Source organism: Varanus komodoensis, unplaced genomic scaffold (genome assembly GCF_004798865.1).
Source record: "Varanus komodoensis strain SLA01 unplaced genomic scaffold, ASM479886v1 scaffold92, whole genome shotgun sequence".
In the NCBI taxonomy this organism is placed as follows: domain Eukaryota; kingdom Metazoa; phylum Chordata; class Lepidosauria; order Squamata; family Varanidae; genus Varanus; species Varanus komodoensis.
In genome coordinates this window covers 1,471,234-1,488,166 of record NW_025336624.1, presented here as the reverse complement: position 1 = coordinate 1,488,166, position 16,933 = coordinate 1,471,234, and the positions used below count along the sequence as shown (strand labels likewise).

At 46.6% G+C, this 16,933-nt stretch overlaps 1 protein-coding gene across 3 annotated transcripts in view; it reads right to left on the bottom strand.

The window, feature by feature from the left end:
- Nucleotides 1–797: 797 nt before the first annotated feature.
- Nucleotides 798–16,933, bottom strand: part of BRCA1 (BRCA1 DNA repair associated) — a 70,849-nt gene continuing 54,713 nt past the window's right edge. For 2 of the 3 annotated variants that reach the window (XM_044418730.1, XM_044418732.1), the window contains 5 exons: nucleotides 10,172–10,255; nucleotides 5,251–5,305; nucleotides 4,730–4,803; nucleotides 3,978–4,038; nucleotides 2,948–3,456 (listed from right to left, as the gene is read on the bottom strand). In XM_044418730.1, coding sequence (XP_044274665.1) covers nucleotides 3,344–3,456; nucleotides 3,978–4,038; nucleotides 4,730–4,803; nucleotides 5,251–5,305; nucleotides 10,172–10,255 — 387 coding nt within the window. In that variant the 3' untranslated portion in view covers nucleotides 2,948–3,343. Of the gene's footprint in view, nucleotides 3,457–3,977; nucleotides 4,039–4,729; nucleotides 4,804–5,250; nucleotides 5,306–10,171; nucleotides 10,256–16,933 lie in introns of all 3 variants that reach the window. The other variant, XM_044418731.1, reaches the window with a different exon arrangement.

The following is a 16,933-nucleotide window of genomic DNA, read 5'->3' as shown; positions in this document are numbered from 1 at the left end:
ATGTACTTTATCTTTCTTTTGGCCATGAAGTTCAACACTGTACTTGTAATAATTGTAATGCTAGTCTGTATTTTAATGTTGTTAGCTGCTTAGAGGACCCTGTCAGGCTATTCAGCAGCGTATAAATTTGAAAATAAATTTCTTAACAAGCAGAAGTGGCAAATATTCTTCTGTCCCAAAGGCAGAATATAAGCCTGTAAACCCTGTTCTTGCAGTATATAAGCCAGTAAACTTTTGAAGGGATGTTTTATCCCATGATATATGGGAAGGCAAGGTGGATGGGTTAATGAATCACATATTCTTCCAATCTGCCCCCCACAACATCATTGGTCCTAACTGGGATTATGGACGTAATGCAAAGCTCAGGGAACCAAGATTCAAGGTGGATGCCAGGATGTACTTCCTGATGGTTAGGACCCCGAGGGTATGGAATGGGCTTCTATGGGAGGTGGTTGAGGCCCCATCAATGAGGGTGTTTAAGGATAGGCTGGTAGGCATGTCATGAGCAGAGCTGGCTGGAGCCAAGGTTCAGACCAGATGACCCATGAAGACCCTTCTGACTCGCTCTGTTTCTATGTTTCTGTGATCAGAACTGGTTTGCTACTAACTTGCAAGGAAGATAGAGAGCACTCTCTTCTAGGTTTGCACTATCCCCTACAAAGTGTAGCGGGGCCAAGCCAAGCCAAGCCAATCTAGCATCCTTTCTCTTGCACACACCTTTTCCCATCCATGGCAGTAAAAACAAAATAATACATCAAACAATGTCTTTTTTCTAAAGTAATACACCTAATACTGCATTTTAATGAAGTGCTGTGTAAAGAACTACTTTATTTTCTTATTTCCAACATTTATCCAATTCCAGATTGAAATAATGTACAAAAATATACCCAATACAGTGGTTATAGATACAGCTGTATAACATGGCAATGGTCAAAAAGGTTCCTGCAAGCTTTGTGAAAGAGATGCATTTTGCTCACATTTGACCACATATGCTCACTTTTAAAAGCTGGGGGGTCTATGGCTGTTTATTTATTGAATACTGGCTCAGCATTAATATCTTTCTGGAAATGAGCAAGAAAATATGACTTCAAAATTAAGCATTAGATGTACCCCCATGTCAACTTAAAAGAATTAGAGAAATGGCACTTTTAAAGAAGGCATTTTAGAACCCCTTCTCCTTCTACCAGTGACAGAAATTCTCGATTTAGTGCTGCAGTGGATGAACTTTACCCCAGACTGGTTCCTTGCCTCTGGGTTCCTTAGCCTGGTATGAATTACCAGGCTAAGCTCAGTCTTTGAACACGGATGGCCTGTTTTAGTGTTGGCTGTTAGCAAGGGTCTCAGAGCCCTGTCCAGTCCCATTAGAACTGGGTGCTAGCTAGCTATGCATGGGTCTATTAAGTTAAATGACAGCCAAGTAGAATTCCAGTCCTGTTGCAAAGAAAAGTCTGAGACTTCCCCAGGATCATCAAAATGGGAACCCTTTACGACCCCAAGCACTGCGGGATAGGCTGCCCAAAGAGAGCTAACAAGCTCACAGGGGCCACTCTGACAGATTTCTTTGCCTGTGTGGAATAGAAGGGAGGCACACAAACTTATTTACCCACTCACTGTGCAGCTATGCATTGAAGAACAGTGTTGGGCTGTGCTGCATAGCGGTGACCAGATGTTCACCCCCAAGTAGTACAGATCAACAGCACTCATCTTCAATGTAGATGTGGGGAGGGGTTTAATGTCGCTGAACTGCTGGGAATGCTCGTGTGAAGACCAAAAGGAAAAGATCCACTGAGTGACAAAGACTCTGTGTGGCAATAACGGCAAAGGTTCATGCACACAGAGGTTCTCTGGTCTTGACAACAGCAGCTTCTTTGTGCCACCAGATCCCCTTACTGGGGCAGGACCAGGCTTCTATCGGCTTCAGTCTGTTTTTTTGGCTAAAGAAATCCCTTTAGCTAAGACAGCAATTCTCACTCTGGCATTAACTTTTTCTCTTGTCTCTGCAATTTTTCTCTTGCAGAGCAATCATGTGGGTGGATCATTTCTCTATGAACCATGTGTTTCATTGCCTCCAGATTCAGACCTGAGCACCTTTCCAGGGAAACCAGTGTTTTAACGTAAAATAACACGGACAGGCACTGCCTAAGCAAGGCAAGCAGCTAGAGGCAGACAGAGAGGCAGGTTCATCACACCGGATCAGAAAGAGGGCAAAATGCTTCCGGTGTGCTGAGATAGGGTGGATTCAACACTGTGACCCACAATGGTGAGCAAGCAGAGATGCACAGAGGCAACTCATGCCAGTCAGGAGGCAGATAGTAGCAGAAAGTCAATGTGGCTACCACAGTCCACTACCCTTTCTAATTCACCACTTGAATCATTTGCTTCTGTCTGTCTCATGAAAGAGGTGCCCTTGTTTTCTTAATGCAACACAAACATTTAAGTCAGTATGTACTACCTTCTGACACAATGGGCCTTTGTAATAGATTCTTGTGCTTTCAACCACTGTCTAAGCAACATTTTTTCTTAGAATAGGATGTTGTGTCAGTGATCCAGCATAAGTACATCTTTGTTTATGAAAATTCTCCCACGAAACAAGCAAATAAACTGTTACTATTCAGCTGAGTTAATTGAAGCTCTCTGTTCCATATAACTCTTTCAAGTGAATAGATCTTCAGGACATTGTGTGTCTGTGTGGCAGGGAGGGGGGTTCCTAAACAAGACAACAGTTAGATAATAATTAAGTCAGCAAATTATTTCTTGACTCATGGAAAACACTGTGATGAAGATAGAAGTTTCACAGTTGTAGTTCTGCCTTTGGTGCAACAAGGCATCTTTATGCAAACTGAAATCTTTATCTTGTAAGTAAGTGTTCCACAAAACTGTCACAGAAATCCTATCCTGAAGATTCGGCACTCATGAGAAACTCCAGAAGGCCACCCCATCACTTCTGTTCCACAATGTATTCATCAAATGGCTGACGTTGGTAGCATGCAACACTGTCCAGCACCCATTCACGTGAAACTATAGTAGCACTGCATTCCAGTGGGAAGCCTGCAAAACCAGAGCAACTGTGAGATTTTTTTAAACCCCAGGCAGTCTTCTTTCCTTTCTCTCCACACCCTGAGGATTCAAGAGTGTGATTTCTTTAGGAGCATCTTTAATGAATGACTTTTCAAAATGCCATGACACAAAGATAGGCGATCAAGGGCAGAGGTCTTCTCCCTTGGTTTACATTGTTGCTGTAGCATCCTTTTATATCGCTAGCAGGCTGTCGGCAAACAACTTGAGTGACAGTGTGCAGATGCAAGGGTGGGTCAACCTAATTTCTCTCCTCATCTCAAGCTGCTCATGTTTGGGGAAGAGATAGGTAACGTACAAAAGCCAAAGATGATAGGATTCCTTCTTGTTCACGGATACCTGACTCTCTCTCCCCATTTGATTCTATTTTTGAAAACGAACCTGGAAAGTGCAGAAAAGGCCAGGAGCACAACTTACATATGTTCATTTCTGTTAAACATATATGTGAGAACAGAAAAGGATACTTTGCAACTGCCTTTGGCAGATTCTCACAAATACTTTTTAGCAAATTACTGGAAGGAAATCACCTCTGGGGAACAAGATGCCAGCAGAACATGGAATTCTTACCTTTCTCAAGCTTTCATTTGCACTGTGGTTTGGAGAAAGTGAGCAGCCAGAGACATCTGAATTGTGGAGATGAGAGACCCTGGTAGTTTCTTACCTTTTCCATGACCTAGTGCAAATATGACCAGTTGCCCAGAAAGTTCACAGAAGGTGAAGAGTTTGTGGCGATGACAAAGGACACTAGAGGAGTGAGCCAAGCTAACACCAATGGACTCTTGGGCCCCTGGAATACTACTGTTTCTTCTAGATAGTTTGCTACAGGGCTGGTATTCAGTATCCCAAACTTGCAGACAACTGGACATTATGGGAGGAGACGTGAGCAGTGTTTATAATCTCACCTTGACAGGCACTGCCTTCCACCCAAGCATCGGGCTGAACCACTACCACAGCAGCAGAGTTCTAGGAGGTTGCAAGGTAAGAAGACAAGAAGGAAGAAAGTGTTACTAGCTGAGTGGTACAGGATCCATTTCTCTTGATCAGGACCCATGCCACAGCACACACTCTAACCAGATGGGAACTGAGGACGACAAGAACATGCCAGAGTGGGTGCAACTTTGATTAAGGTAACAAAGTAACAGTGAGGGGGAGAAAATAAAGCTAACTGAAAGGCCAGGCCTGCTCTCCCAGTGGCTTGCCAAGCTGGCAAGTGCTTCATCCAATTTCTCCTGGCACTCAGCTGATCAGCAATTGTAACCAGGGCCTTTGGGGAAGTGTGCTGAGCCTCTTCCCTCTCCTGGCACCCCTGAAGCTGCTGGGATTGCTGCCACCATTAGTGGTGATCCTGGTGATGCCCCATCTGCATGATGTAAGCGTGTGCACATGTGTGAAAGAACAGGAGAGAGAGATAACCTGTGTGTGTATGTATGTATGAAGAATGTAAAAAAAATCTAGAAAGTACTAGGCTAGTCTAGAACTATTTATCTAACTCTAACTCTAACACCCGTATTTAGCATAGGCCATGGGAGTCAGGCTGAACCAAATGCAGGGCAAGCCAAATTCATTAGCATCTTAGAAAAAATTAAAGAGGATCAAACTCAATTACCCAGTTTGGCCCATTTAGCTGTACTTACAATACTGAACACAAACTTACTGCTGGACATGCAAGTAAATGAGATTGCTTCACAAGTGATGCACCGCACAGCTCTACCATCCACTCCAGTTGTTCTGAGCAATTCCCAAAGGGAGAGAGGGACAGAACATTAATCTACAATGACAGATACTTTACTACCGTCCCTTCACTGCACACAAACACTAAGTCCAAAGAGGCCCTTTGTATAGGTTAAGATATACATTGGCATTTCCTTTTTAATAGAATCTGAGAGCCTGGAGAGTTGTGCTCCTAAGATACGGCTGTATTCCATAGTTTGGCATACAGAAATACGATAGCACAGAAGTTGCTCCTGGGCAAAGAATTTAACATCACCCCTTTGGACATTACCAGAAAATACCATTGGTGAATTAACAGCACCAAATCATGTGGAGGTTTACATTCTGCCTTGCCTTTGGATAAAGAAAGGCGAGTGAAGAGCCTCTGAGAGCTCCCTAAACCCAGACTGATTTCAGCTCATGTGAACGTCTTTGCGTTCATTTCAAGGTTCCCCATCTACTTACCTGGGAGCATGTCAGTGAACGGCTCATAGCAGCATATTTTCAAGCCCTGAAAAAGCTGAGGAGGACAGTGTGTGAGTCAGGAACTGAACACTTCACCATTGGAACTCTGGAATTTCTATGGGTGTGAACCAACCAAATAGAGTCCTGCCCTGCCCGGAATTGTCCAGCTAATCTGATTTGAGAATAAAAGAGGAACAAAGCTAGAGAGTATTTAGAGCAACTAACTAAACAACGGCTCCCCATCAGGTCTACCTCAATCTCACTTCCACTTCTTCATTAAGAACCCACCTCTGACCAGTGCAGAGCGGAGACCCAGCCCCCCAGGTGAAAGGCTCCCCAGCTGGTTAGCTCCACTCTACAGGGGGAGGGGAGTGGGCAGGCATTAGCAGAGGCCTCTGTACTGCCAGTGTCACCAAGCCATGTTATTCAGATGGAGCGTGAGAACCAAACTGTTCTGGAGCAGTGGGGAGACAAAAGGGAAGTCTTCAATCCTGTCAAGGATACCAGGCCACGAGAGCGGGCCTGCCATCCGGCCTGCAAGCAGTATGAGCTACCCTGAGGATGCAGTCAAATCCTTTCTGAAGAGTAGGAAAGGAGTGACATATTCCAGATTGGATTCAACTCTTCACATGCACAGATACTACTTCTACACATCAAAGGGGTTGTTACTTTGATTTATGCTGTTTGGAAACTTGCAAAGCTCAATAAAGGACAGTGTTTCTAAGATTTCATTTAAGTCTGCTTGAAAAGGAATGGGGGGAGAACCTGCTTCAGACAACCATCTCCTTTTTCATCTTTCTCTGCACAAGTTCTTGTTCTTTCCATTCTGCACAACTTTATCTACTGCCGGCTATTTTGGCTTATCTTGATTTCACCTTCTTACTTTCAGGCTTGCTGACTTCCATGCCTTCAAAAACCTATTCACTGGAAAGTTCATTGAAAGCAGTATGATTTCTCCATTGGATCACACTGCCTGAATCTTAAATTTCATAAACACTATGTGCACTTGGCTCTCATTTATCTCATCTCCCTGAATCAATACCTCTCAAGAATTCAAGATACCTTTCATGAATTACAGAAGTCAAGCAATTTGCCATTTCACCTTTCTTGCTTTTTACCACCTTGTGTAGATATAACTTCCTTCTGGGCATCAGAAAGGCAGGCTGCTTAACCTGTAAGGGTTGTTCTTGGAGTAGTGATCTGTGCGTTCACACATATATGGGCTTTGTGACTGCACAGAGGCTGTCATCAGGAAGCTTCAATAGCTAAGCTCTGACTGGGCGGGAGCCCTTCTCCCTCTTCCAGGATAGCATGGGGAGAGGCTCCTGCCCGCCACCTCAGTTCCTTGGAGACTGCCAAGGGTCCCAGGACCAAGAGAGGGGAAATCACTGACCTGGTCAAGCCCTTGCACCCCTGGTGAGGGGCAATTGTCAAAGGGATGAAATCAAGTGGGGCCGGAGGGCAGGTTATGTGAATGCACAGATGACCACTTGAAGAATGACAGTTATAGGTAAGCAACCTGCTTTTCGCCTTCATGGTGTCTGCACATCACACATATGGGCGACTGGCGAGGAAGGACGGAGGGATGATGATGTCACTGGAGGATGGAGGAGGGGACTGCTTTGTGGAGCAGTCGTCCCTTGCATGGTCGTCTAGCCTGTAGTACTTGACAAACACTGAAGGCATGGACCATGTAGTCACCCTGCAGACTTCTTGCAGGGGGATCCCAGTGAGGAAGGCCATAGACAAGGCTAGTGCTCACATGAAGGCCAGTTACTTCACATGCTAAAAGAGTTGGTACTTGTGATCCACTTTGCCAGCCTCTGCACAGATCATGGGTTCCCTTTGTTCTGGCCACCATAGCTAATGAAAAGCTTCAGTGAGTGGTGGAATGGCTCCATTTTGGATCAACAGAATCTGAGGGCTCGCCTGACATCCAATGTGTGAAGGGTGGATTCAACCTGTTTAGCAGGAGCAGCAAAGAATGTGGGAAGGACCATATCCCCCCCCCCCCCCCCGCTTAAGATGAAAAGGTGACAGGACCTTGGAGAGGAGAGTTGGGTCTCACTGAAGGACAGTCTTGTCTCTGTGGAAGATAAGGCATGGGGAGTCGATCCAAAGTGTACAGAGTTTGCTGGCTTGCCTGGCCGACATAATCACTACCAGGAGGACAACCTTCCAGGAAGGAGGTGAAGGTTGGCTGTGGCCAGTCGTTCGAAAGGCTTTCTGATGAAGGCCAGCAGGACAACTGAGAGGCTCCCTGCTGGGGTATATGGTCAGATGATGGGGGCACAGTTCTGGAGGCTCCACAGGAATTGACAAGATGGAGGGTGAGAGAAACCTAAGGTTCCCTTGATTGGTGGACAGATGGAGGATATGGCCACTAAGAATAACCTGGTTTGGGGGGGGGGGGGGTTAGTTCTTTTCAGAAAAGTGTCTGTAGGAAGTGGAGAACATTCCTGATGATGTTGTGGAGCAATGCCTTTCTGGTGTGCGAAGGTGGTGAAAGTGTTCCATTTTGCCAGACAAGAACTCCCTGTAAGTGGTTTCACAGAGCTGCCCTGAGGTTGGACCTGACTTTCGGGGGAAGGGACTCTGCCACAGGCTCTCTAGGACATGATTCTCCATGCTGTGAGGCAGAGAGTCTCAATGTCAGGATAGAGACCTCAAGCCCTGGCCTTACAAGATCAGGTCCTGGGTGTGTGGGAGCCAGAAGATGTCCCATGGCAAAGCTGGAGGAACACAGGTGAACCACAGCTGCCTCAACCACCATGGGGTGATGAGGATGCAGTCTGTCCTGTCTCTCCTGACCTTTGCAACTACTCTTATGATCAAAGGGAAGGGGATGGGAAATGCAGAAAAGGGTTCCCCACCACTGGAGAAGGAAAGTGCTTTCCAGGGGGCTGGCTCCCCACCTGGCTCAGGAGCAGAAGTTTGGGCATATCATGCTGTTGGCCATGGCAAACAGGTTCAGGACTGCTGGATGGCTTGCAGTAGCGTGGGAGGGAATGGGATGGCCACAGGCATTGAGTCATCAGTAGCCAGGGCACAAAGAAAGGGTTGGTGACCTGATCCTACAGTTGCTCAGCCTCTAGCTTGAGGGATGTGGCCATCCTGAAGACCAATTCTGAGAAGCAACACCTCTCTTCCAAGGGAGATGCTGGGTCCTATGCCACCACGGCTGCATCTAGGGATGATATGGATGGGGCCCTCAGAATAACTTGCTCCAGTACTGACACATAGTCCTCCGAGCTGGGCAACAGGGATGGTGCCTCGATCTCTGGAACCTCAATGCCAATGGGCTTGGTGACTGGTGTCGGTTTGACCCCTGGAGCTTGGTGATGACTTTGTGTCAGGACCTTGTCTTGATGTCAGGAGCACCTGGCATTGGTTTCTTGGTGTCAACGTTCTTAGTACGGAGGCTCAGCGGGAGTTTTGGCTTCTGGACCCCTCTTCAAGGGTCTGCTTCCAAAACTCAGTCCTCAGGTGGCTGGCCCAATTCCTCTAGGTCTGCTTTGTGATGGCCTGGCAGTGTGGACAGACCTCCACAACACATCCCCTGCTCAGGCAGATGAGGCAGAGGGAATGGTCATTGGTGGTAGGAGCCTGCTATCACAAAAAACCTCCAAAAAGCCTCCAAGAATGCCATCGTGGTAGAGGGGAAGGCTGGAAAGAATAGGAGTGGGCAACTTGGGGAAGGAATGTAATGAGCAGTGGATAGAAAAGCAGGTAGGAAGCACATATTTTTGTAAGATTTTTTTAAGGTAGAGTGAAAAAATCAGGTTTGTGAAGAAGGAAAGAGAAGCAGAAAAAAGTTTTTTGGAAGAAAAACAAAAGAATGCTAGGTACTTAGGTGAAGAAGAGAAGCACTTCCCAATCTAGGCATGGTGGCAGTCAAAAAGCAACAGAGGGGATGGGCAGGAGCCTCTTCCCCTGCTACCCTGGAACAGGAAGGGGAAGGGCTCCTCCGCAGTTGAATGCTTAGCCATAGGAGCTTCCTGACAACAGGCTCTGTGCAGGTGATATGCCCATTTGTGTGAAGTACAGAAATCACAAAGAATGAGTGTGTGCAACAGTGTTCAAGAAACAGATGGGAAAGAGAAAAGAGCTATATAAAAATTGCACTATAAAGCTGCACATCTCACTTCTCATCCCCAACTAGCATCAGTCTTCAAGTCACCATCAATATAATGTTAAAGATCAAGAAATGCAGGCCCAACCAGCAGTCCTTTTTGGCTTTTGATTGCTAGGAGCAGTGAGGCAAACTTCAATCATGCTGTGTTAATCTGATTTAAGTTTGGCAGCATCCTGGACACTTTTTGCCCCAGTTCCAATTATGATTCCCATTATAACTGCTTCTCTCTTTGAAAAACTAGTTGTTACTTTCTCTCTTTAGTAACAGGGCAATGTGACATTTTGTTTCCTGCCAGTCGCTTTCCTTATACATTTTTAATAGTTAAAAAGTTCTAAAGCTTAGAATATACATACATATATCTATTTTTTAAAAGGAAGAAAAATCTGCAAGCATCTGGACACTTGTTGAGCCACAGTATTTCAGTAACAAAAAGTGTGACCATACACACAGACTAGAAGCATTAGGGATTACTGCAGGGGGTACGTAACTGTGAAGGATGCACACTATCTGTTCACACTGAATGGAGTCAACATTCTTCACATTTCTTGCCCATAAAAATCATCACATTCAATGGAGACAGGAAAGCAACTCTCAGGATACTCTAAGAGAGTAATTATTTCCTATAAACAGTGAATAACAATTTGCTATATGAGACAGAAGTATGTTAGGAAGAACAGAAGTCAGCCATACATTAGGGACATTCCTTTGAATATATGCAGCAGGAATGGTACCTATTGCTTCTTATTTTCAACTTCTCTGGCAGATTGATGGTTAAAGCATCCATACCTTTCCAGCAGGAGATTCTCTTGCTCTTTTGGGCCCTTGATGATGTCTCCCATTGATTACATCACCTCTCACTTCAAAGTCACCCTGGAAAACAACATTAACCAAATCAGATACCAGTGAAAAAGCAGGTTGCTTACCTGTAACCGATGTTCGAGTGGCCATCTGTGCAGTCACACATATGGGTGCTGCGCCTGTGCAGTGCCTAGGCCAGAAGATTGAAAGCTAACGGTTTTGGCGGGAACTCCGCTCCCCTCCCCCTCAGTAGAGCTGAGTGTCTGTCATTTTCCCAGTCTTTGACAGACCAGATGTTCGCCCCCTAATGTAAAGAATTCATCCTAAGAAGATGAAGTAGGTATCTTCAAAAAATAGTACAGTACTGTCGACAACTTCCACTCACCGACACCGAGCGGGGCTGGCGGGTGGGTTGTGTGACTGCACAGATGGCCACTCGAAGAACATCAGTTACAGGTAAGCAACCTGCTTTTCTTCGTCGTGGCCTCTGTGCATCACACATACGGGTTGATTAGCAAGCTTACCCTAATTGGAGGAGGGGAGGTGTCATCACCGTTGAACAGCTGAAAGAATGGCTCTTCCAAAGGAACAATCTTGTCTTGCACGGACATCCAGACGATAATGTCTGGCGAAGGTGCACGGAGTAGCCCAAGTTGCAGCCCTGCAGACGTCATCAATCGAAACACCTGCCTCAAAGGCTGAAGAAGCGGCTACTGCTCGTGTGGAATGACCTCTGGGAGTTACAGGTAAGTCCATCTTGGCCAGCTGGTAAGACAGAACAATAGTCTGAACTATCCATTTGGAGAGTCTCTGAGGAGTAACAGGAGAGCCTTTATCGTGCTCAGAATATTTAAGAAAGAGTATTGGAGCACTGGATGAATTCAGTCCTCGATCTGTAAAAAGCTAAGCAGCGCCTTACATCAAGCGCATGTAGGGATCTCTCAATTGGATTTGATGGTGATGGAAAAAATGCAGGTAAGACGATCTCTTGATTCATGTGAAAAGGAGTAGCCACCTTCGGTAGAAAAGAGGAATCCATGCGAAGAACAACCTTCTCCCTATGGAAATTCAAATAGGGAGGATCTACTCTAAGAGCACACAGTTCACTAGCTCTTCGAGCTGATGTAATCGCTACAAGAAAGGCTGTCTTCCAAGAAACAAGGCACAAATCTATAGTTGCCAAGGGTTCAAACAGAGCTCTAGTGAGTGCCTGGAGCACCAATGAAAGACTCCAAGGAGGCATAACTGGCCTTATCTTCGGATGGAGGTTTTGCAGTCCTTTGAGGAATCTTTTTATCAAAGGTTGTGAAAAAATGGATGATCCATGTATAGTGCCACGGTAGTAAGAAACTGCAGCTGTGTACACCCTTACAGAGGATGGTTTAAGTCCTAGATGGTGAAGTTCTAGAAGAAACTGAAGAATATTCTCTATCAATGCTGAATGTGGAACGAACGAACGAGACTCGGCAAAAGAAGAGAATCGTTGCCACTTTGCTGCAAAGGATCTTCGGGTTGACGGTCATAACGCAGATTCAAGAATCTTCTGAATTTCTGAATGGAGAACTGTTGATCCCGACGGAAAATCCGTTGAACCCGACGAAGTAGCAAGAGCCAACGGATTCAAAGCATTGGACTCGTGGGTAGCACCCCCAGAGAAGTTAAACGCTGTTGGTATCGGATCGGTATCGACGCTCATCGAATCCGCCAGGCCGTAAGGTTCAGCAATGCCAAATGTGGGTGGCGGACTGTCCCTTCCTGCTGTGTTATTAAGTACGGGACAGATGGAAGATGAAGAAAATCGTTGTGAGATATGCAGAGAAGCGTGGAAAACCATGTTTGACATGGCCACCACGAAGTTATCAGCAGTCCTGTGGCCCCATCGTGAGCAATCTTCGATACCACTCTCATTATAAGTGGAATTGGAGGGAAGGTGTAGAAAGTCATATTGTTCCACAGGATCATGAAGGCATCTCCTGCTGATACCCGTCCGATTCCCGCTCTGGAGCAGAAATTCTCACATACCCTGTTCTGTTGGGTAGAGACTAAGTCCATGTCTGGGTGTCCCCAACGACGGAAGAGTTGGTCGCAGATCTGTCAATCCAGCTCTCATTCATGGGATGTCGACATGTGTCTGCTCAGCAGATCGGCTTCAACATTGTCCATACTGGCTAGGTGAACCGCTATGGGAGTAATGTCCCTCGGGATACACCAGTCCCATATTTGCATCGACAGTCGAGCTAAGGTAGCCAACTTCGTTCCACCCTGCTTGTTCACGTAGAACACCGCGGCGATATTGTCTGAGGTTATCTGAACAAGCTGATGTCGAAGTATGTCCTCGAAGGATCATAGAGCCTTGAATATTGCCATGAGTTTGAGATAGTTGATATGTTTTGTCAATTCCTGTCGATCCCAAGCACCCTGAGTGCGCAGAGTGGAGCACACTGCTCCCCATCCGACCATGGATGTGTCCGTACAAAGAGTCACTGTAGGCTGTGGGGGTCGAAATAGAATCCCCACATTCAAATATGCTGGAACTGTCCACCATATCAGGGATCGTAGGATGGCAGACAAGAGTCAGATTGGCTTGGTAGGCAAGTCCTGTTGTGGTCAGAACATCTTGTTGAAACAAAGTTGGAGAGGGCGGAGTTGAAGCCTGGCGTATGGAACTACAGGTACCGAAGCAGCCATATGTCCCAAAAGTCTCTGGATAGATCGGGCAGGAACTGTTCTGTCCCGCTGAATATGATGAATGTGTAGACCAAGGTTGTATTGTCGGTCCCGAGGGAGAAATGCCCTCGCTACCATGGAATCCAAACGGGCTCCAATGAAGTTGATTATCTGCGCAGGAATAAGAGAGGATTTCTCAAGGTTAATACAAAGGCTGAGGTCCTCTAGCAAGGCACAAGTCATGTGAATAGAGGAAAGAAGGCCTTCTCTGGTCTGAGAGACTAGCAACCAGTCATCCAAATAAGGGTATATTTGAACACCCCTTAGACGGAGATATGCGCAGACTGGAGCCATGCATTTTGTGAAAACCCTTGGGACGGTAGCCAACCCGAAGGGAAGCACAGTGAATTCAAAGATTTCTGAGGCAACAGCAAAATGAAGGAAACGCCTATGACACGGATGAAAGGAGATGTGAAAATAGGCATCCTTCAAGTCCAGTGAGGCGAACCAATCCTCTCTCCTCAACAACGGTAGGATATTTTGAAGAGTGGTCATTCTAAATTTCTTTGGTGTAATAAATTTGTTAAGCTTTTGTAACTCCACTATAGGGCGGAGACCACCATCCTGCTTAGGCACCGTAAAATATCTCGAATAGAATCCGTGGAGTCTTTTAGATCGAGATAGCTGACGAATTGCTCCTTTGCGAAGAAGCTGGTGAACTTCGTCCAACAATACTGACAAGCATGGTGTAAACCGGATCGGACTCAATGGAGGAACAATGTCAAATTCTATTTGGTATCTGTGCTGTATAATGGATAACACCCACCGATCAGATGTGATGGACTCCCAAATGGGGAGTCGGTCTTTCAGCCGGTCCCCAAATGAGAGAGGGAAAGGTGGGAACGGGAGTAGAGGAAAGGTTCACCTGGCCCATCAGCGTTGGCGTTTATCACCATCAAAACGGTGACGGCCTTGTTGGAAGCGCTGAGACTGCTGTTGTTTGCAGCGTTGTTGACGTTGCGGAAACTGTTGCCTGGGTTGATATTGTTGTCGGTATGTCGGATGGGTCCAAGACCACTTACGTCTTTGTTGAGGGTGTAATTCCATACAACGAGCTGTCATCCTGGACTCGTGTATCGATTTCAATTCGTGCTCTGTCTTGGAGTTGAAAAGTCCAGACCCGTCAAAAGGCATCTCTTCAATTCTCTTCATCTCCTCCAGGAAGTTGCAACTTTGCAACCAAGCGTGTCATCGGAGGGAGATGGCATTGACCAGAGCCCTGGAGTCAGTATCGACGTGATGCCTAGCCGTCGAGAGTTGTTGGATTGCGACCTGCATGGCTTCTTTTACGAAGACCTTTGCTAGGTCACCTTGATTGTCCGGGAGAGCCAAAATGATGTTATCCAGGCAGTGCATTATAAAATATTGGTAGCACGCCAATGTCGCCTCATAATTGGATATACAGAGGCCAAGCCCTGAGGCCGCATAGACTCGGCGTGCAAGGGAGTCGATCTTCCTCTCCTTGTCGTGGGGAGCCATGTGACCCCTTGACTCTCTGCCCTGCGAAGACTCCACCATGACTGAGTTCGGTTTAGGATGTTGTAGGAGGAACGGGATGTCCTCCTCACAAACCCGGTACATGGCTTCGTATCTCCTTGATGTCGGTTGAAGATGAGTGGGCAGATCCCATGGCTGGGTCATCGCTTGACGCAAGATGATAATTAGCGGCAGAGCGATAGAAGTCGATTGTTCACCTCGAACCACATCATAGAATCTGTTGGTGCTGGGACTGGGCTGTTGTTGAGCCTCGATCTCCAGCAACCGAACCAGTCTAGACATCAACTCCGCAAAGGAGATGTGTGGCTCTTCTGGTGATCCAGGGCCCTGAGATGTAACCACCACATCTGGGGAGGTGGAATCGACTTCAGACTCATCCGAGTCCACTCTGTAAGGCACAGGAGCGCTGGAGGAAGAGTCTCCTGGTGACATGGATCGACTGCTCTCCCTTTGACCTGGTGCCAGTAGTGCGTCTCTCGGAGCCGACGAAGAAGGACGATCCCGAGAAGCCAGCAGAGAAGGATGGTCCCGAGGGCCCGGGTAGAAACCAAATTAACGGTAATCTCCCCATCCCGAATAATAGGAATAGCAGGGACGGTCCCATTCATCAGAGTGCCTCTCAGATGAGCGACTTCGGTGTCTAGGAGGAGGCATCTCCATCTCCGCATCCAACTGTGCCGGTGGCATAGGCATAGGGGACCTAGCTCTAGGTGGGGAGTCACAGACCTCTCCGTCTGAGAGCAACTCACGTTGAGGAGCCTGAGGTTGTTGAGGTGGCTCACTTTCTGTGGCCGCCTGAAAAGTCGGGCCTGATGGGGTCGGTACCACGACAATGGTCGGGACCGAGGGCGCTGACAAGCCCGATTCGCGATGTTGAACATGCTCGGGCTTTTTAGATCTGCGTGCCGGCTTCTCAGCCTTATCTCTCTTGGCCTTCTTATGTGCAGATGGCTTCTCTGAGCCAGTGTGCTTCCTTTTTTCCCGCTGCTTTTTGGGCGGGGAAGCAGGCTGATCGCCCACGGTTAACGTGCCTTCATCCGAAGGGCGTGAGGGAGGAGCAGCAGAAGCAGGGTGTTGCAGCGGCACAGACGAAGTCGGGCGGCGAGTAGAGGCAGCCTGAGTAGAAGCAGATCTCGCAACCAGTCAGTCCGATTACATGAGAGCCTGGTCCCATAATAGCCTTCGCAAGCGGTTCTTTCTGTTTTTTCTGGCCTGCTTAGTGAAGGCCTGACAATGACCGCAATTATCCGTCCTGTGACCTTCCTCCAAGCAGAGGAGGCACAGGTCATGCGGGTCTGCCGGGGACATCTTAGACCCGCACTCCAGACACTTGCGGAATGCCACCCATTGTGCCATCACAGAAAAGAAAGAGAGAGGATAGTGCAGCGGGAGTAGATAATATTTTTGGTTTGTTTGTTTTTTATAGAAGAAGAAAAGACGAACGAGAATAATAACTGAAGAACTATACTAAGGATATATAAACTTGGAGAAGAGAATGAGAAAGCAGTAACAAGGAAAAAACGGGTGAGAAATTATCTAAGTGAGAGCGAAAGCAGCACGAGGCACAACGAACGGCAGTCGCAAAGACTGGGAAAATGGCGGACACTCTGCTCCATATATACTACTGAGGGGGAGGGGAGCAGAGTTCCCGCCAAAACCGTTAGCTTTCAATCCTCCGGCCTAAGGCACTGTGCAGGTGCAGCACCCATATGTGTGATGCACAGAGGCCACAACGAAGAATGTTCATTGGGTCAGTTCTATGCAGCTAAAGAACGAAAGGACTGCTTGTACTTTAGAAACTGGGGTCCTCTTGGTCAGAACTAAGGCAGAAAAATGCTGGGGTAGGGATTGAAGGACTACTGCTCTCATCCCACAGATTTATTTTTTTAAAGGAGAAATGTACTGAGCTATTAAACTGCAGTTTAAGTTAAGCAGTCATCCCATAGCAATAAAAATATTCTTGAAGCTTTGGTGATGGTAAAGGAGCCCAACAAATGGCAGGGCTGGATGGGGCTTGCACACAAGCAAAACAAAGGGCTTTCTGCCTATATTGGGGCTGTGAATGAAGGATTATGGATATGGATATATGACATATATTGAGAAACCAAGATAATATAAACTAAATTCTTAAATCAATTTACAGAAATTAAATCCACCAGCTGTTTCATTTCTAGAATTTCATCTAACATTCTCCCTTTGAGGGAAGAGTGAACAGCATAGGGAAATGCTTTGCCTCTGGAACTGGGATAGCCAAATTCAAACTTCCCACATGTTTGTGATGAAGGTGGGGAGTTGTCTGGGGAGACAGGCTTCAACAGGCAGAGATGGGCTATGAGGTCCAAAACACTCTTGTAAGCCAACAGTCCCCTCATCCAACACCCATTCTGAAGGCAAACTGATGAAGCTCAGAGACAAATATCTTTATCAGGAAACCAAATATTAGGCTGAGGTAGGATCTAAGTTCCAGTGACAAATCAAATATATGTCTGCCCCTCCCCGAACCAGAACAAAATATGCTTCCATTTC